Genomic DNA, 21,027 nt, shown 5'->3' with positions numbered 1-21,027 from the left:
GCAAGAGTATAATCTTGATCTGGAAACCAAGATGCTTAAATACATGAAAAATGCCTCCTTTTAGAGATCAAAATTTAAAACTATTGATATGATAAATAATTGATGAGTGGGTGACCATATCTTGACTTTGTGACAATCCTTATCTTCTTGTTTGAATAAAACATCATTGATAACATTAGAATTGGAACCACTTATACTCATGAAAGTTCTAGAAAATTATCTCAGCTTTTTAGAAAAAGAAAAAAAACAATTGAGGTCATTCAGACTTCTAGAACTCAAGATATGGATTGAACACTAAACAGTATCTAAGCTGTAGGATAGATTCAGACTTCTTCATTGTTGCTATAATTTGAAATTGAAAATGACCTTTTTCAAACTAGACCTCCACATAAAAGTTGTAAGCCTATATCTCACCTTTCCATCCATATAAAGTAGACCTAAATTCGAGATCTACAGCTCTAGATATGACCTAATTACTGAATAGTGTCGCAGTTTAGACTACGCTAGCATCTCTTTTTTAAGTTTGATTATCTCTTTGTCCTTTCAATTTCAGTACTTGAACTCAGCAATCAATCCTTTCATTTATATGATAGACCTGCATTTAAGATGAAAATTTACCACAAATTAAAGATATCTTATATTATTAAATATGTTATTATAAAACATGCTTTAGTTAAGGAGTTATTGATATTTCAAGTGCAAAATGTTGATATAAAACCTTGATAAAAATACACTTTTAAGTATTAATCAGTGATCAACCCATATCTCAAATTCTAAAAGTCCAAATGACCTTATTTTTTTTGTTAGGAAGCTGAGACAATTTCTTAAAACTTTTATGAGGACAGTATATTCAAATTCTGATGTTAGCAATGATGTTTTGTTGAAACAAGAAGGTAAGAATTATCATTAGGTCTAGATGTGGCCAGCTGACACGACTAAAAGATTGATGTCTTCTCCCAAGTGCAGGAGTGTCGAAGTAATAAATAACCCGGCAAGACCGGGGTCGAACCACAAGGAGGTTAATTGTACAAATTATAAAAAAAAATTATAAAACAACAATAACAACAACAACAACAATAATAATAATAATAATAATAATAATAATAGTAGTAGTAGTAGTAGTAGTAGTAGTAGTAGTAGTAGTAGTAGTAGTAGTAGTAGTAGTAGTAGTAGTAGTAGTAGTAGTAGTAGTAGTAGTAGTAGTAGTAGTAGTAGTAGTAGTAGTAGTAGTAGTAGTAGTAGTAGTAGTAGTAGTAGTACTAATAATAATAATAATAATAATAATAATAATAATAATAATAAAGAAAAAGAAGGAGAAGAAGAAGAAGAAGATGAGAACTTTGAGATGGAATATTAATGTAACGATTAAACAATGATAATAACAAATGTCAAGGTTAGAGGTTCCACTAATGGTATATCAAACAAGTATAGTATAAACTCTTATTATTGAATTGGAAACCACACACAAAGGAGGTTCCAATCAGATTATATATTGTTAACATGATTACATTAGTCATCTTATTCAATTAATGCTAATACTTGTAAATCTCGTCAAGCATTCATGATTATAACTTATGTTAACAATAAATCAAGTTCCTTTCATAGCTCAGGTGTCGGTTATACCATACATTATGGGCTATGAAAGTGCCAAGCATTTGTTGTACCAAGTGTTATACAACATAAATCAAGATTAGTCATTTAACAAGCAAAGTATTAAAGAGTGAACAAGATAACAAATATAAAACATGTTAGTATCAAACATTAAAGTCCATATTAAGTTTACATTATACTTATTCTTACACCATTAGTGTAACCTTTTCACCTTGACATAATTAACTTAGCTAGACATAATGAAAGAAAGCAAAATAGATAAACAAAATAAGAACATAAAAGTTAACTAAGTAAAGGAAAGGAAATGAAAGGCATAAACTTAATATTAATGAAAACAAAGCATAAAAAATACAAAGAGAGAAAGGAAGAGCATGATCTTGATCTGGAAACCAAGATGCCTAAATGCATGGCAAATGCCTCCTTTTATAGGCCAAAATTGGGAACTATTGATTTGATGACTAATTGATAAGTGGGTGACCAACTTTTGACTTGGTGACAATCCTTATCTTCTTTTGTCTGCCCAAAACGTCATTGATAACGTCAAAATTGGAGCCAGTTGCAAACATGAAAGTTGTAGGCAATTGTCTCAGCTTTCTTGTGTAAACCTTTCAGCTCATTTGGACTTCTAGAACTCCAGATATGGCCAAAATACCGAGCAGTGCTCGGGCTGGAAGACAGATTCGGGCTTCTTTGTTGTTGCTACAATTTGGACTTGATAATGGCCTTTTTAGATCTTGGGCTCCATATGAAAGTTGTAGGCCTATGTCTTACCTTTCCATCCATATAAAGTAGACCTAATTTTGAGATCTATAGCTCCACATATGACCCAATTACCGAACAGTATTCTAGTTTGGATTGCACCGACATCTCTTTTCTAAGTTTGGCCATCTCTTTATCCTTGGAATTTAAGCTCTTATAGTCATCAATCAATCCTTTCATTTATGTGATAGACCTGCATTTAAAATAAACATTTACCACAAATTAAAGATATCTTATATTATTAGATATATTATTATAAAACATGATTTAGTTAAGGAGTTATTGATACTTCAAGTGCAAAATAATGATATAAAATCTTGATAAAAATGCACTTTTAAGTACTAATCACCAGCCACTCAACAATTAGTAAACAAATTAATAGTTTCAAATTTTAGCCTATAAAAGGAGGTATTTATCATGCATTTAGGCATCTTGGTTTTCAAATCAAGATCATGTTCTTTTTCTTTTTCTTTATATTTTTGTAATGTTTAAGTTTTGCTTTCATTAATCTTTTTTTTATGATTTTTATTTCATTTTCTTTTTTTAGTTAACTTATATCTTATTTATGTTCTTATCTTGTTTATTTATGTTTCTCTTCTTCATTATGTTTAACTAAGTTTATTATGTCAAAGTGAAAAGGTTACACTAATAATATAAGAATAAGTATAATATAAACTCAACATGGACCTTAATATTTGATATTAACATGTTTTGTATTTGTTATCTTATTCATTTTTAATACTTTGGTTATTAAATAGTTAATCTAGATTTGTGTTGTATAACACTTGATATAACAAATACTTGGCACTTTCATAGCCTAACCATATAGTATAACCGACATCTATGCTATGAAAGGAACTTGATTTGTTATTAACATAAGTTATAATCATGAATATCTAACAACATTTATAAATATTAACATTATTCAAATAAGATAACTAATATAATCATGTTAATAATTTATAATTTAATTGGAACCTTCTTTGTGTGTGGTTTTCATTTGAGTAATGAGAGTTTGTACTATACTTGTTTGAAATATTATTAGTGGATCCTCTAATCTTGATATTTGTTGTTATCATTATTTAATTTTCACATTGATCTTCCATCTCAAAGTTCTCATCAACTTATTCTTGTTCTTTTTCTTCTTCTATTATTATTATTATTATTATTATTAGAATTAGAATTACTAATACTATTATTATTATTATTATTATTATTATTATTATTATTATTATTATTATTATTATTATTAGTGTTATTCTTCTTCTTCTTCTTATTTTTTTTTTTGAAAGAGTAATGGAAGCAACGAGGTTTATAGTGTTTGAGTCACGATACAAGTGACCTAACCAGAAAACTAAAATGGAAGAGGGAAAAATCAAGAGGAGCAGCTAAAACCTGCACGAGACACGCACAGAAAGAAAGGAGAAGAAAATAAACCAATGCATATCTGCAGAAACCAAACACCACTAGCAACCCATAATAGACTTCACAGAATTCCAAGAAATGAAGAAACATCGAAGATATAAAATATTCCTCCTTTACCATTGCCTATCAGATAAAGATTACTAAGTGATTATTTGGTAATGTAATTACGGGTGAAATTCACCCATCAAATGCCATTTGATTAAAATAAAAAATTGTTTTTTAATGATAGGATCCACCAAAATCTCAACTAGACCGCATTTTTGGAGAAGCAACAATTTTACAGCTTCTCACGAGGGAGAAAGCAGAACAGTGGAACCATGAATAGTAGAGTTATGTTCTACTATCATACTATTCACATGAATAATTTTTTTTGAAAAACAATGTGAAAAGTTTTTTTTCCCCTTAAAAATAATTAATTTCACTCGTATTGTTCACATGAACATAAACAATATTATTTTTTTATTTTTTTTTAAAATAGTTTAAGGTGAATTAAATTTACGCATATTATAATCTCAATTTTATTCCTGATAATATTTTAACTAATTCTATTACACGCTCAAAAAATCATAAAAACTGTAGTTCTTGTCAAATGACTTTTGTACATAATAAAATTGTAAATTTTTTTTTAAAATTATGTATTACCCGAAAAACTAGTATTTAATATTATTTAATAACACTACATAAATTAGAAAGATATTGAATATTCTTGTAGCATTTATGAAATTTAATCACAACTCCAGTTATGTTATTGCCGGGTCCGACCCAGTTAAAAAGAAATTCAGTTTTTATTTTTATTTTAATTGTGTTTTATTCAAAACATTAAAAGGAGATCACTTGATGACGTAATAAAAAATTCAGTTTTTATTGTTGCGCGTTTAAGAAACCATGGAAATATAGTCCTTGTTGGATAAATTTGTTATGTCATGACATTGCACATAGTTTAATGGAATAATAAAAAATATTTGATATCAATATTATTTATTTCATGATATAATAACAATAGTAGTTAAATCTACAATATGTAACTTAAAAATCATTAATATATATATATATATATATTAACTATTTTATAACCTCAATTTGAAAAGCATTTTTTTAACCAAATACATTAAATTACTTTTTGTTCAACCTCAATTTCAACCACAGTTTTAACCAAACATATATTTTTTCAAACTAAACTCAATTAAAAGTATTTTTTATAAAATAATTTTTTTTAAACCACAACCAAAACAGCAACCTCAATACCAAACGCACAAAAAAGGGTTAGTTTATTAAACAATTTAATATTTTATTTTAATTCATCTCTATTTTTTTTTAAATAATAATAGCCTACGCATGCTGTTCTCTCTCAAGCCATGCGCATGTGCTTTTTTTATTAGCTATTTATGGTTTTTTGGTCCCTTTTCATTTTTTTTTAATTTTATTAATTAATATGGAGTTTTTAATTCATTTTAAGTTTTTTAACTATTTTTTTAATATGGATTTTTATATAAAAAAATATTCTAATTTTATCATTTGATTTGAGATTTTTATTTAATTTTTATTTTTCAATATTAAATTGAATTTTTTCTTTGAACCTACCAAGTGATCAAGATTTTTACATAATTTAATTCAAAACTTGAGCTAAACAAACAAATAATTAGCTTAAAATTTTTTAAGCTTGAACCACTATAACGAGTTTTAGGACATTGTCAAAAGCTTTCAACAATCTAAATATTATTTTTCTATGTACAAATTTTTTTATCTAAGCTGCAGCTAGAGTACTACCAATAAACTAGTAATTATCTAAAAAGTCATTTATTTATATTAATATCTATTGAATTCAAATTAAATTATATATTTACTTGTTTCTTTGTATCCAACAAAAATTTCCATACCAAAATACAAGTATTGAAACCCTTACAGTCTTTGGTTCATACATTTTCAATAGTATTAATTGAAGTTATTGAGAGCCTTGAGACCTAGTATAATTCTTAGATGTTATTACCAGTGTTAATAAACTATCTCGAAATGTTATTACTAATTATGAAACGGACCTTCTACAAACCATTTCTTACAATTCTAACAATAGCACTAGGATGATGAAGCACAAGTGAAGCTTTCATTTATTTTTATTTTTTCAGTTTTCGAAATTTCAACGACTTCAATGGATCAAGAAGCACAGGACCTTACATCAGTGAGAATGGAGGGTTTCGCACCTTCTGGAACATGTTCCATTAAAAACAAGTTCATGACTAGAGAATTTGGCCAAGTTTACAGCAGCTTAGTTATGAACACATGAAAAAGACTGTAAAGGAGAAACTAAAACAAAGATGTCTCCAGCCATGATGTCAATGTAGCTGTCAGAATGGTTCTGGTGAATGAGAACAGAGACGAGTTGCTTACAGCCTCAAGAAAAATATAAATCTCTGAAACCCCAGGGCGGTCGCTAATTGAATGCCATACAAAGCACCACAAGCTTCGCCTAGGAGAATCGAACGCTGCTGCCTTGTAATTTTCTTAGCACTAACCATAGCTTGAACAGCATAGCCTCCGATAACCACCCCCAGGCCACATCCTGGTGGTTATAAGGAAGGAAGCATCAGTATTGATCTTGAAGACATCTACAGGAGAAGGGAGCCAAGCCGAGTCCTCCTGGCCGCGAGAACCAGCAGCGTCTTGGGAGGGGAGCAATTGATAAGATCCCGTTTCTGTCAATTGATTTATTCTGAAAGTGGCAAACACTAGTAGAATGCCAAATAGCCCACGCAGTCATGGCACCAAGTTATTTACATTTTTAACCATGGTGGCTCTACTAATAGCCCATGAGCCGTCCAACCGATTTTTTTAATTAACAAAGGAAAGGAATTAACTTCAATTGTTTAGTATGGTCAAGGATTTAAAGCATTAAAAACAAACAATATTCCTGTATGCATCGCATTGTTACACAACTATTCGTAGATACACAAGAAGCCACGGCTAACTTAGGGATGGAAAATGCACCCTGGCAAGTGCGTATTCTTTCCCAGCTATCCAAACACCAGTTTGTGACCATTGCACATCCTCCCAGTCAAGATTCTCCTCCAATACCCACTCAAACATACTGATAGGCTGACACTAACTTGGAGACAGAAAATGCACCCTGGCAAGTGCGTATTCTTTTCCAGCTATCCAAACACCAGTTTGTGACCATTGCACATCCTCCCAGTCTAGATTCTCCTCCAATACCTGATCGAACATACCAATGTGCCAGTCAGCCAGAAGGGTAAAGAACTGAAGAAAAAGGTATCTAAAAGCAACAATCTACAAACAAGAAAAATGAGTTTCTTCTGCACTGTCTCCTTAATCATTCAACTTCGAGATAATATGCCCAACTTCAACATCTAGATATGAAGGGAAGTTGCTAGGAAAGAAATTCAAATTAAGTACCTCAACATGTTCAAGGGGCAATGGGATCCCAACTGACCGCATGACCTTCTGCGGTAGTGGTTTCTTACATCTAGACCACCGGAAAATGTCAATAAGAACATTATCAGAGTCGGTCTTCTCTCCATTTGAGGAATGAGGGTGGTGATTATGGGATTTCTCTGTCTCTTCATGCACCTGAGAAGCCTGTGTTGCTTTAACCATTTTCTCTCCGGTAAAACAGAGTTCATACCTTCACATAAAAATAAAAATTTACCAACACAACATCAACCTCATGATTTCAATAAGGGTTCTATTTATTTTATTTTTTTTGGGTGGGGGGGTTTCCAACTTATTGGCAAGCAAGTTTCCTACATGCCAGAATTGTATCCTTCTTTCATTCTTTTGCCCAACCCACTACACCATAAACTTATAAGAGGAGGCTGTTCTTTCCATGATGATAGAGAACTTAAAATTCGACATGCAATGAATGCAGACTGCATGGAGAGAGGGAAACAAAATGGTGAATAGCCATGCCTTATAAATAAATATTAGAGATAAGAGTAACACATGAAAAACATAAGATACAGAATAAAAAACAATTTACAAGAAGACAACAAATGTGCCTCCAAAACATAGGTGCATTAGAGCAGTATCAAGTTGACAGGCGAAAAAGAAAACAAGAAAATATGAGTACCTGCATGAATGTGTTTCTAAATATAGAACCTCTCCCTTCTTCAAACGTGCAGAAGTATAGAGAGGCTTTTTCAGACCCTTGTCAGCAACGATACTAATGCTGTATTTTATCCTGGTACATTATGCAAGCATCAAAATTGACATGCAACATTTTAGTAATTGATAAAGCGAAGAAATAAGATAGATACAGACAACAGCACCAACAAGAAAAAGGAAATTTATAAACATCTAAAGCGAAGAAATAAGATAGATACAGACATAGGTGCATTTATAAACATTTCGCAAGGCAATGCAAATTAGTGTCCTTGCATTTATCAAAATACACTTAGTGAACAATGTCATGGAAACATAAAGAAAAGAAACGTCAGAGAAGAGTTTATTGTGTGAAATGAGGAGCTTAGGAGGGAAAGGAAAGCTGGCATTTCCTTTTTGACTTCTCTAATGATAAGATATTCCCTAGTACTCCGACTTTTAATGTCCAGATAGGTATGACTATTGAATAGAAACTCTGGAAAGTTGATCGAGTGACATTTTGTACCGAAACAACTAAATAAAAACTACAGATTGAGGGTTAGGCACATACAGTAAACTGATGCCATAACCTTTGTCGACCCCAACAATGGAGGATATTTGATGTGTACTAAAAAAGAGGCTTAAAAAGCATTAGCAAACTTGGCAGCCATTACTTTTCCTAAACCAAAAAAATCCCATACAAAAAATAACAATAATCCCGTAAAAGTCTATCAACTTCAAAACAATATCTTGAAAAGATATCTTCACAGAATAGATAATTGCATTTGGTTTGGGTGAATTTGAAATAAGCTCTCTATGAAATCCATGTTGAGAGTTGTTCTAAAGAAAATAAATGTCCAAACCCTTTTCTCCCCCTCCATGCTTAATCAAAGAAAGAATTTAATCCAAACACGAACAGTCATAATTTATTTCAAAGAGATGCTAAAAAATCTGTCATGTGAAGAAACTGTGTTACATCACATAGTTGATACAGGTCATCTATCACATCTTTATTGTAGCTGGAGGCTCGTTAAGAGCAAGGCCCACAGGGTCAACAATTACTAGCACAATAAACATGCATATACATTTAAACAGCATGCTATTGATACTTCTATTAACAACTACATGCAATGGATATCACTGTTGATAAAACTCAAAGCCACTGGCTTCAGAACCATTTTGCTCAATGACAAAACCAAATTCTACTTTCCAAAAGACATAAATATCTCCAAGTACCATATAGTTCCGAAAAAACACAGCATATCACAGTTATCAAAAAGATATGGAATCTACCATGGCTCATTGCATAGGTTGTACTGTATTGTAACTTCACGTACAAATCTCTGTTGCCGCAGTGCATTCTGTACAAGGAAAGCCATCTTAATGTAAGTAGATCCAAGTAGTGGGAAAAAAGAGTGCTTGGTCATAAACAAATATTTTAGCTTTTCTTATAAGTAGTCACAGACATGGGATTACCATTGCAATAAGCTAAATCATAAGTTGTAAAAGAAAAAGGACAAGAAGCATGCCTAGGATACATATACCTGTTGTTACTTAGCATATGTGGGAACAGTAACAAAAATTATCTAACAGAAAATTGCTTAATAAAAAACTGTAAGCAGTATATGGAAACAAAATGCAAAGACATAAAAGCTAAGGGCATAAACCCTAGGGTATTGGAAGAAATATGGCAATGTCATACCGAAGCTGCTGCGCGCAAGCAGTATATGGAAACAAAATGCAAAGACGTAAAAGCTAAGGGCATAAACCCAAGGGTAATGGAAGAAATATGGCAATGTCGTACCGAAGCTGCTGCGCGTGTAGTCATTGTACGTTCAACAACCACAGGAGCAAGGGTGGGTTCAACAGCTGATGTATGTGTTAGACAGGGCTCAAGATCAATGGTTCCACCTCCTTTCTGAAATAAACAAGATAACAGAAACAAGCATGATTAAAGGCTGTCCATTAGGGGGGGAAAAAAACAACAAACAGCAAAAGCAGCAAGAGATATTAGTGAAGATTGGTAATAGCATTGTGATTATAATACCCTCTAGATCCAGGAAAAATGAAACTACAGACATTTCTGATGTCCTTGATAAATTGCAGAGAAAAATAGACACTACAACTAAAATTGTGAAAATTGTTCAACCACCTTCACGATGCAGCAACGCTCAACACGGTAACTACAACCGATTCCAGCTCCCCATGCACGTGAGCGAACATTATTTCTCAGCATAGATGTGTAGCCTAATGCACATGTCAAAGTTAAAGTGTCAAAAGTAGAGCATAAATGGTAATGACACACAAGGAGAAATGCAATACTAGCAAGAAAAACATAAGCAAGTACTTCATTTAGGTTTCTTATATAGCTATATACTACTAAAATAAGTATTTTCTTTTGACATTTGAAATTTGACAAAGAACACAATCAAGTATGTCAAATTTTTGTAAAGAGATTTAGTTATCTTGTTGGGAATGTTACTTTGCACCCTTGTGATTCACTTGTTCAAATATAGACATGGATTAATGCATACCAGATTGACATCGCAAAATCAATAGTACTATCCCAATTCCCTACACCATTTCAATGTTGACTAGGCTTCAACCAAAATCCAAAATTCTCAATCCACTATATGATTTCACTGTTTAACTCTTAATGTTTTAAATTTTATCTGACAAACTTTCTAACGTAAAAGGTCAACAAACAACACAAAATTCATTCTGAAGAGAAACATATACACACAAAAGCTTAAACAGGTAGCTGTATCCAAATATGTAACATTTACATGTACAAATTATTTGAATGCATTATGATGCGAATGATGTTTAGAAAAGCAGTATCATAAAGTACGATAGACAAAAAGGACTTACTATCTTGTGGAGGCAACACTCTTATAGTAGCACATAACTCTTGGATGGCAGGTGGAGGAGGAGAAGCAGTGGGACGGCAGTAGCCTGTATGCATGAGAACTGCAACAAAGTTGCATCAACAATATTGTTTCTGTTCACATATCAACAAATTCTACAATTACTACTGTTCATCATATCACACATACCAGCAACAAGATCCGAATCATCTGTGTATATATCCGTCCCCCATAATTGTCCACCTCTTACCTGCACTTGATGAATTTAGGAACTAAGCATGGGAATATAACTATTTAATAGTAAATACCAAGCATGAAGGTAGCAAATGCAGGCCAGAAATCCTGTAACATTAGAACTAGAATGACATCTAATTGCTCATATACAGCAATCCCAATGTACATATAGAGGCCTCTTCTCTTCTAAAGAAAATTGATTGTTTCACCCTTCACACTACAAATTTGTACAAATCAGAACATAAAAGGCGCCCACCCCCTTATATACAAGTTACCTAACAACAAATTGAGCTTAAAAATTTAAGACCAGCCATATCTTACAAAAATTCAGTTTGCAGACACAAAACACACACAAACAAGTACAAGGAAACAAACCCCACACAATCCATCTCATCATTCAATTCTAAACCACCCACAACTTGCAGGTAAAGGCTAGTGGAGATAAAGTCACTAACTTCACACCATTAAACTTGTACAATTGAATCATAATCTACTAAGAAATCCTCATTTGGCCAATTTAAAAGTTCTGAAACTTTCCAAGGAACCTAATGGATATTTGGTTAGTTGTTAGAAACCTACGATTCACAATTTGAATATTATGATTTGTCTGGATTCATGTGGTGAATCACAGATGTACAGATTTAACCGAATCATGCGATTCGTTGAATTTTACAAGTCAAACAGCATGCAAGTAGCTAAACCCCTGTCCCTGACCCACTTAGCATTTGTGCAAGCCCCATAGAGCCAAGGGGAAATTCATTTTCAAAAGAAATAAAGGAAGAAGGATGCAAGAAAAAATAAAGCATATGATGCAAAACAAGCAAGAGTGTCAACTATTATATACAGTAGCATGCTCTTACTTGGCGATTTGTAGCAGTAACATGTTCCGCTGGTATTCGAATTTCAAGAGTGGGGCCCTTATGACTACTTTCACCATTTTTATCAGATTGAGATGATTCATACTCCTTCCATAACTTTATCAGCTCTTGCATGCATTCACCAACTTTATAAACAACAGAGGATACCTCAGATTTGCCTGAGCATCAGAAACTAAACTCAATAGCTATATAAAGGAAATTGGGTAACTTGTGAACTTTAATGTTATCTCGAGCTTTTTAATCATTCATCAGGAAGCACTAATATGTTTGCCAAAAGAGGCAGTTCATGACAGCAAAGACCAGGAGTTGTTGACAAAAACTACTCATTCCTAGTGACAAATAAACTTTAAAAAAAAAAAAAAAAAAAAACTAAGGAAACTACCTATTAACAGAAGCTCAAGAATATATTATACAGAAGCATAAAAGAAAAGGAGAAAGTGAAAATAAAAGGCAACACCTCATTCTGGTATATCCAATGCATTAAGAGAGAAGAAAAAGAAAGAAAGGAAAAGGAAAAGGAAAAGGAAAATTTAAATATGAAATGACAGCCAAATATTTCAGATTTAACATTCCAATCAGTAATCAGAAGGAGCTCCCTTCACTCAACTCCCCTGCAACCCACAGCACGCTTACATAAAAGGAAAAACAAGATTCATACTGCAATACAGTTTTACAAAGCTGAAAATTCAGGTTAACCAAAAGTTTTCACCCAAAAGAAATAAAAAGCAGCAATCAACCTTCAGATAACGCTGATTGTGAATAGAGAATCAATAGCAAATACAGTATAATATGTAGCAAAATGATGATGCTGATTGTAAGTGCCTCCTAATCCATCTTGCCTGAAGCCTTTGGTGGGAAAAACTAAATTTCAATTTAGCATTGTGCAGTCAAATATAATAACTAAACTCTTTCCATCATGGTAACAGAAACCAACTCACAGACTCCATTAACCATATCGCGAATAAAGTTCCAGCTTCATAAAATGGAATAAAACAGCTTACCTTGACATCTGCAAGAAAGAGAAACTCAGTTATAATGCATTCAGACTAAGTTCCATAAAACTTTACTCTTGAATTGTTGAAGTGAAATCATGCTTAATTTAAACAATCTAAATAAGCCAACAATCTGAATAATTCATGCAAAGAGAAGTTTAGTTAAGGGTTTCAACACTATTAAAAGTAATATTATCTTCAGAAAGAAAATATAATTGTATGATAAATCTCTACACAATTAGCTCCAACAACAGCAGTTTGGACATGCATATCAGATATTTTAAAGCAAATTTCCACATGGTAGACAATTAGCTCCAACAACACTTAAAACAGTAATTCACATGGTAGACAATTAGCTCCAACAACAGCAGTTTAGACATGCATTACAAATATTTTAAAGCAAATTTCCACATGGTAGTTGTCAATAATCCAAAATCAACCATATGGAAAACATACTTCCACTTAAAACAGTAACAACATACCCTTCAGTGTCCTGGGTATGGGACCTAAAACGGGGTTCACGATTTGCCACTTGTGAGCTACCCCTAGGCCGAAGCATCCTCTTACGCTGTTGGACTCCATAGTTAAAAACTTCTCTTTCTCTTTCACTAATCCTTTCCCCATCCGCAAATCCATCATCAGATTCTTTGCCAAACATCCTGCTTCCCTTCTCAGGTCTATCTCCTTCTATGTCAGCTTCTCTTTCTTTCTTTCTATCTTTAGCTTCTCTATCAACATTTTTCCAGTTATCAAAATCTTTCTGTTTTTTAGGCTCTAAAACTGGATTTTCCTGTTCTGAGATTCTTACAGTTCCATCCGCAGATTCCTTTTCATTGTGCAAACTCTCTTTTTCAGCTCCAGCTCCTGATTCTCTCTTTAAGTGGTCCTTCTCCCTCTCTTTTAACCTTTCCCTGTCTTTTGACAGGTCCTTCCTCTCCCGCTCCCACCTCTCTGCTTCTCTCTCTTCCTTCACTGACTCCTTGCCCTCAGCACTACTGTTGCCTACTTGCATGTTTCCCCTTCGGTCGCTTCTTTCCTTATCTCTGTCTCCCCATTCCCGGTGCTTTAAATCTTTCCGCTTCCTATCCTTGTCTTTAAATCTCTCCTCACCTTTTGAATCAAGTTTATTTTCACCAACTGCCTCATGAGCTTCCACATGATCCCTCTCCTCAATGTTAGTGCTTTCCTTTCCTATCTCAGCTGGACCTTGGGAATTACCACGTGATATATGCCAAGGATCAACATGTCCACCTGGGGATTCCAAATATCTCTTTCCTCTATGGTATTCTTTGGATTCCTTCCAATTCACTTGACTACTTGCTGCACCAAAACCATCCTTTGGATCAATATGAGCCTCCCTGTCATGCTTTACTTCCTTATTGTCATCCCCTCTACTCTCAAACCTCACATCCTTTTCATGTTTAACACTTTGTGAATCCCTCTTTACCTCACCATACATCTCTCTTGCATCAGTCCTTGGGTCACGGTTTTCAATCCGGTAGTCTCTGCTGTCCTTGGAATCCCTTGATTCAAGCCTGCTTTCAGGAGCAACATTAGAATGAGTATCCATGTGTGATTCATTTGAAGATGGCGACATTCGATACATTGAATGCAAAGGTGATCTTCTATCTGCATCTCGAGACTCAGTTCTGGAAATCTTTGCCACCCGAGCATCCGGACCCATCTCATATGGTGGATGGTACTCATTTGAAACCCCAGATGTCAGCTTAGGGTTTGAACCTGTGTCCTCATGTGGAGGGTATTTTGAAGAAGAAGAATAAACACCCTCTTCATGCGATCTTTTAACAGGAGCACCACTCATACTCTAATCAACTGTTTAACAAAATCAGCAATCAACAAATGAAACAATAATCCGTTAATAATAGGTGAATTCCCCAAATACCACCCGTACTTAACTGTTATTTGAAAACAATAGAATCAAAACAAATCTAAATACAAAAAATATAGCTTTAAACTATTAAAAAAAAGAAGAAGCAAAATAGAGCCAATAGCACTCAGTTCAAACTGGTTTAAAAGCTTAAAACAATAAAACTATACATTAAGTTGCCAAATTTAAAAACTCAACTATCACAAGTAGCAATAGTTTATAACTTATACACTCTCATCAATTCAAGTGTGAAACTTCTCCTTTCTGCACATAATGAGAGGAGAATAAATCAACAAAAGTTTCAAAATGAACCAACTGTCTCTCCTTCTCAGACTAAGAAATAAAATATTTAGGTTTTGAATCCTAAGTAGAGATATTTTTATGGAAACCAAAAAACCTAGAAACATAAACCTAATAAATCCCTACAAAACATGAAACAAATTTGAAAATGGCAGGCAAAGAGAGAGGTTTTGTTTGTTTAGCTTTGCTGCTGTCCTCGTAATCTGAGCTGTTAACTGAATCAGTAATAATAATTAAGAAAAAAAAAAAGAAGCGATTATGCCCAAATATGTGGAGCATTCACCAACTGCCACCCATTAAACAAGAATTAACCTTCATTGAAAATAATAGAACCCCTCCAAATCCAAGCATGAAAAGCATATCTTTAAGCCAAAAAACATAAAAAGATGGAGTCAAAATACTCGGTTCAGACTGCTTCAAATGCCTAAGACAACAAGTTGCAACTTCAAAGAGCATCCAGAAATGGCAAAAGCTTCTAACTTCGGCATTGAAAATCATTACGCCATTCTTCAATCAAGAAAAATCTCACAATAAACCAACTTTCCCTCCCTATTTCACTACAAAGAACAAAAAAACTTGAAAAACCCAGATCAGCAATTTTTCATAGAAACATAAACCTTATAAATTCCTATACAACATTGAAAAAATTGAAAATGGCAAGACATAGGAAAACGTCTAAGTTGCTTACCTCTGTTATGGTCGTCGTCTCAATTCCTCTCGTTCTTTCTGTGTCTCTCTCTCACTTTTGCTGCGTTATTTATTCGAAGTGTAGTGTTAAAACACCTTATGAATCGTTTTCTCCTTATTATTTCTATTTTCTTCTGTTACTCTAAAAGCCTAAGCCAGCCTAAGCCTATTGGGCTGGGCCCACTCTGGTTTAGCATCTGTGTTAATGAGACTCCGTCCATGTTTAGGGCTTGGTCCATTAGTAGTTGACCCAATAAAACAAAACCCTGCCAAAACCCACAGACAAAAGAACCAACCGAAGAAGAGAGCAAGAAGCAAAAATGTCAAGCAGGCGACTGAGGGCATTCAAGAGGTGGATGATATCCCAAGGCATTGAATGGAGCAATGACACTCTCCAATTTATCGATACCCCAGAAGAGGGAATCTCAGTGAAGGCATTGTGGGATTTGAAAGAAGGAGATTTGATTGCTAAAATACCAAAAACTGCTTGCCTTACTATTAAGACAAGTGGGGCTCAAGACTTGATTGAATCTACTGGTTTGGATGGTTATTTGGGACTATCAGTGGCTCTAATGTATGAGAAGAGCTTAGGTGGGGACTCTCCTTGGGCTGGTTACCTTCAAGTCTTGCCTGACTGTGAGTGCTTGCCTTTGGTTTGGTCTCTTGATGAAGTTGATCTGCTCCTTCGTGGCACTGAGCTCCATAAGGTGAACTTCAAAGTAATTAATGGTTTGGTTTTTGGTTTGGGTTTACTCACTTTAGTTGCTCCCAAGTTCAAGTCTTTTTGTTTGCTTGTATTGGAAAAGATTTAATTTTTGTGAGATTGAATAATTATTCATGTTTTAATGATGCAGTTTTGGTTGTGAACTTGATATGGCTAAAAATTTTGTAATTTATCGTGCACTTTGTAGGCAGATAAAATTGGAAAAAAAAAATCAATTTGTCTGCTATGTTCATGTGGGATTGGATGATTGTTTGTCTTTTTAAAGATGGGATTTCAACTGTGAATTTGATTGGCTTGAGATTTTCTGGCTTTTCATCATTTGGTGATCTTTTTGTAGGCAGATAGTGAAGGAAGACAAAGCTCTTATTTATGAGGATTGGAAAGAAAGCATACTGCCTCTTTTGGATTCGCTGCCATCAAATATTGATCCAAAATTTTTTAGTGTCGAGCAATATTTTGCTGCGAAGAGCTTGATTGCTTCTCGTTCTTTTGAGATTGATGATTATCATGGATTTGGAATGGTTCCTTTGGCAGACCTGTGAGTATGCATGCCATCTCTACGATGGTTAAAATTCTTGATATGTTATGCGGTTATGGTAGTCATTCTTTTTTCTTACTCCTGGTTGTAACTTCAAATCATGCAGCTTTAATCACAAGACTGGAGCTGAGGATGTGCACTTTACCAGTACATCATCTCATTCTGAATCTGATGATGACTCTGACAATAGTGATACCGTTGACTTAGATGCTGATAATATTGGCAACAAGGAACCATCAAGCGAGCTGGATTGCTCTTCAATTACTGGCGATGATCCCTTGGTGTTGGAAATGATTATGGTGAAAGATGTTAAAGCTGGAGTTGAGGTTTGTATCTAAATTTTATTCTTATGTCTTGTTGATGATCTCACAGCTAATGCATTTATATTGTTATTTTTCCTTTGAGACCACATAAATGTTTCTGCTTTAGAGAATCAACATGTTGACCTTTAGAACTACTTTGGAGCAGTCCTTATTGTTGAATTCTACTTTGGAATAGTCCTCATTGTTGAAGTCTAAGAGGATGTTTATCTGGGTTGCAGCTGGGGAAATTGAACTGTCTGGGGTACATATTCATTTGATTATCTCTCCTTAACAGTTTGCGACATCATTCAAATTAGTAACATAATCCAGATCAGCAGTGTAGAAGGTGAAATAATTTCTACCTCTTTTAGCTCCATTGTTTCGAGTCATGGTTTGGCTGATTTCATAGGAGGTCTTTGTATATATGTTGTGCTTTCTTATTATTACCAGTGGCATCAGGAGTATTTATGAGCTGTCATGGTTTAATGCAATATCTGACCAGAGTCCTATTAGTTGAATTTCTTTGGATTTTGGAGTTCTTGAAGTTGCCTGTGTTCCTAGATGACCAGGTGTAGAGAACTTTTTAGCGTTGGTTGCTTCTTGAAGTTGCCTGTGTTCCTAGATGACCAGTTGTCGAGAACTTTTTAGCGTTGGTTGCTTCTGCAATGAGGTGATTTTAAGCTATTAAAATCAAGAGCATACATCAACTTGGTATGTCCTTAATTAAGTCATCCTTAGTTTTCTACTTTGAAGTCTCACAGAAAACTTAATACAACAGGAACTATCTCTCATACTACCAATGATGTTTTTTCAGTTACCATTCTGTTGGCTCTTAGAGCTGATACTAGACCAATTGATCATGTATAGAGGAAGCGCATGAATTTGACAGCATGAGAAGGAAAATTTTAGTTTAAGGGGAAAATGACAAATTCAACTTATCTTTTCACTCTATCCCTAAGAATAAATGAGTCGAATGAGTTTATTCATCTTGTTGAGCAGCTGCCTATGCTTTCTAGGTTTTTTAGTATTCATGGTTTATTCATCTATGTTGAGGGGTCCTTTAAAACCCTTTTAAAACCTTGCAACCTGAGGACAATACAAGTCAATGGAAAAACAGTGACAATGAGAATGTCTTTTAAATTCTTATGTTTCTCACAGGAAATGGTTTTCAATAATTTTTACTCTGGTGCTTGGATTAGTTGGCAACCCTAATTATAGTGCTTTGTTGTCACATGAGGCATGCCGTTGTTTGTAACTGCAGATAAAGTGGTCCTTTGCTGTATTTTACCAATGACTGTTGGGTATCATACTGACACCTTGTGTAATGGTTAATCAAATTTCAAGTATTCATTTCTGTTTGCTTCAGGCTACCTTTGATGTAGAAAGATGCTTTCTCATATCATTCCCTCATTTTATGTTGTTTCTTTTTCTGTTCCATCTCAGGTCTTTAATACATATGGTTTGCTGGGTAACGCTGCATTGCTTCACAGATATGGGTTTACAGAGCCAGATAATTCCTTTGGCATTGTCAATATCGATTTGGAATTGGTACAAGAATGGAGTTCCTCATTATTCTCTAGCAGGTTTACTAGAGCTAGGTTATCCCTTTGGAGAAGATTGGAATACAGAGGATGTGACAGCCAGAGTGCTGAATACTTTGAGATATCATCTAATGGGGAACCACAAATTGAGTTGTTGATTTTATTGTATATAATATTGTTGCCAGAGGATACTTATCGCAAGTTGGATCTTGCAGTCTCAGCTGCAAATAACCACGAAGGATCCATTGACACAATTTTATCCGAAAAATGGAATATTACATGGGATAAAATGTCAGAAATGAGAGCAGACTTGTTGCTGACAGAAAATGTATGCAATGCTCTTTTGTGGCTTGCTGATAAGAGGGAGAGTTTATATGGCTCAAGTTCAATAAAAGATGATATTGAAGCACTGGAAAAATGTTGTGCTAAAGAGAGAAAGCTATACCATTCGCTGATATTGCGTGCGAGTGAAAGGAGGATTCTCGAGAAACTTAGAACCTATGCTGCTGTTGGTGCTCGTTCCCATTCCTCTTTAAAATCCATTCAGAGAGAACCCAAGAGGAAGAGATCTAAGAGGAGCTGAGGTGCAATACTTTTTTTCCACTTTTATAGATGTCTGTCATGTATTCTTTGTTTCTTGTCCGCCTCCAAACAACTTTGGTGATGCTCCCTAGGAAAACTGAGGTGTTTTCTTTTATGAGCATCAGAGATAGTTCGGACATTAACACGATTATTGGCACTGGATGGCTGAAGCACTGAACGCGAGTTCTTACTTGAACACGTCCCATTTGCTGGATGATTGTACCATTAATTTCTTTCCAGATATCTGATCTGATTTTTTATCCGCCTTTTTTTGTATTTTCCTTGATCCTTATTGACATACAGTTCGATTGAAGTGAACTAATAGAACTTGTTTTTGGATTATGAAACTTCATATATATTTGGATCTTATTTTAGGACTGGTCATATCGAAATGTTTCAATTTGACTAAAATGGCCACTTCTTGCTAATTGTCTGGTCAGTCTGGTGCTCTCTCTAGTCTCTTTCCTTTCGTTTCTCTTCCTAATTACCTCATTTCAAATGCCAACGCTATTTTAGAGTTTATCTTGTGTGCTTTCCATATAATTTATTTAGTTTTGGATAAGAGCTAGCTAATAATCCAAGCTAGCGCAGGCGTTCGTTTGCAGGACTTAATTATATTAATAAGCTACAAGGTAATACATTATCGGATGTTTCTTATTCGATTTGTTGTTTCTTATGAATATAAAATGATCACCACATGCTAATCTAGCTTAATCTCTAAGCTAACACAATTCTATATGGTTTTGGTGTGTGGAGGGTTTTTAGCCAATCAAAGATTCATGTTTCAAGATAAATCAAATAATCACGAGCTTGATTCGCTCACAGTCTGTAAAACCGTTTGGACAAGTAGATTATGGCAAAAAAAAAAAAGGGGTCCTGTTTATATAGCAGAGAAACTGTAGTGAAGACAGGGTCAGAAGACGGGTATTTTCATAGAGAACTGATGCGTGTTATATGGATATGGATACCCAACAAATATTGCATGATCAACCACAGTGCTATACATTCTAAAAAAACGTTCTAAAAAAGATGCTGATCTTCGTGCAAAACTTATTCGCCATATCAGATATGAAGTTTGAGAATTGATTTGAAGTTCTTTTCTAAAATTGAAACGCTCATGGGACAAGGCCTATATCTCCATTTGGCCCGAGGAACCATAGCTGCCTTTCCTTCATTTTCAGAATCCTTGTTGAGAAAGCGCCAGCAGCAGAAACCAGTCCTGAAAACTGGGTAAAAGTTAATGAATATGATTTACCCACCAACTTCACAGGAGAGCTGTTCCAAACGTTTAGGTGGAACAGTTAGAATCCAGACCTGATTCTAAGCAGAACTATTCTGAGTTCATTCCTGAAAGAGATAGCTCGGGACTTCCATTTTCCGTCAGGTTGCATTCTACATGATAGGCACTTGTAACTGTAATTAAAGAACCTGATTTTGGATTCCAGGAGCAATCTTGTTTGTCATTGAGTTCACTTGCAGTAGCAGAACAAAGCAGGACTTTTGGAAGACACCACAGCTTACTTATGACGTACCCATTAATTCTGTTGCGGCAGCCAATTTATTATATCACCCATTCACCCTAGGTAGGTTTGTGTACAAATGTATCA

General features: G+C 34.3%; 2 protein-coding genes across 2 annotated transcripts; one reads left to right on the top strand and one right to left on the bottom strand.

Moving 5' to 3' along the window:
- Positions 1 to 6,013: 6,013 nt before the first annotated feature.
- On the bottom strand, positions 6,014 to 15,841 carry LOC105115427 (zinc finger CCCH domain protein). The gene is made up of 12 exons (XM_011012310.1): positions 15,735 to 15,841; positions 13,341 to 14,691; positions 12,868 to 12,875; positions 11,849 to 12,024; positions 10,944 to 11,004; positions 10,759 to 10,857; positions 10,040 to 10,134; positions 9,692 to 9,805; positions 9,181 to 9,248; positions 7,877 to 7,987; positions 7,204 to 7,432; positions 6,014 to 7,002 (listed from the first exon to the last, which is right to left on the bottom strand). Exons 2-12 carry the CDS (start codon positions 14,678 to 14,680, stop codon positions 6,892 to 6,894), a joined length of 2,412 nt encoding a protein of 803 aa, XP_011010612.1. The 5' UTR covers positions 14,681 to 14,691; positions 15,735 to 15,841; the 3' UTR covers positions 6,014 to 6,891.
- A 207-nt stretch (positions 15,842 to 16,048) lies between these two features.
- On the top strand, positions 16,049 to 19,789 carry LOC105115426 (N-lysine methyltransferase setd6-like). The gene is made up of 4 exons (XM_011012309.1): positions 16,049 to 16,440; positions 16,799 to 16,995; positions 17,102 to 17,321; positions 18,741 to 19,789. Exons 1-4 carry the CDS (start codon positions 16,054 to 16,056, stop codon positions 19,419 to 19,421), a joined length of 1,485 nt encoding a protein of 494 aa, XP_011010611.1. The 5' UTR covers positions 16,049 to 16,053; the 3' UTR covers positions 19,422 to 19,789.
- The last annotated feature ends 1,238 nt before the right edge of the window (positions 19,790 to 21,027 follow it).

Source organism: Populus euphratica, unplaced genomic scaffold (assembly GCF_000495115.2).
Source record: "Populus euphratica unplaced genomic scaffold, PopEup_1.0 scaffold696.1, whole genome shotgun sequence".
NCBI lineage: Eukaryota > Viridiplantae > Streptophyta > Magnoliopsida > Malpighiales > Salicaceae > Populus > Populus euphratica.
Note: the sequence above shows the minus strand (reverse complement) of the source record. Positions and strands in the feature narration are given on the sequence as shown.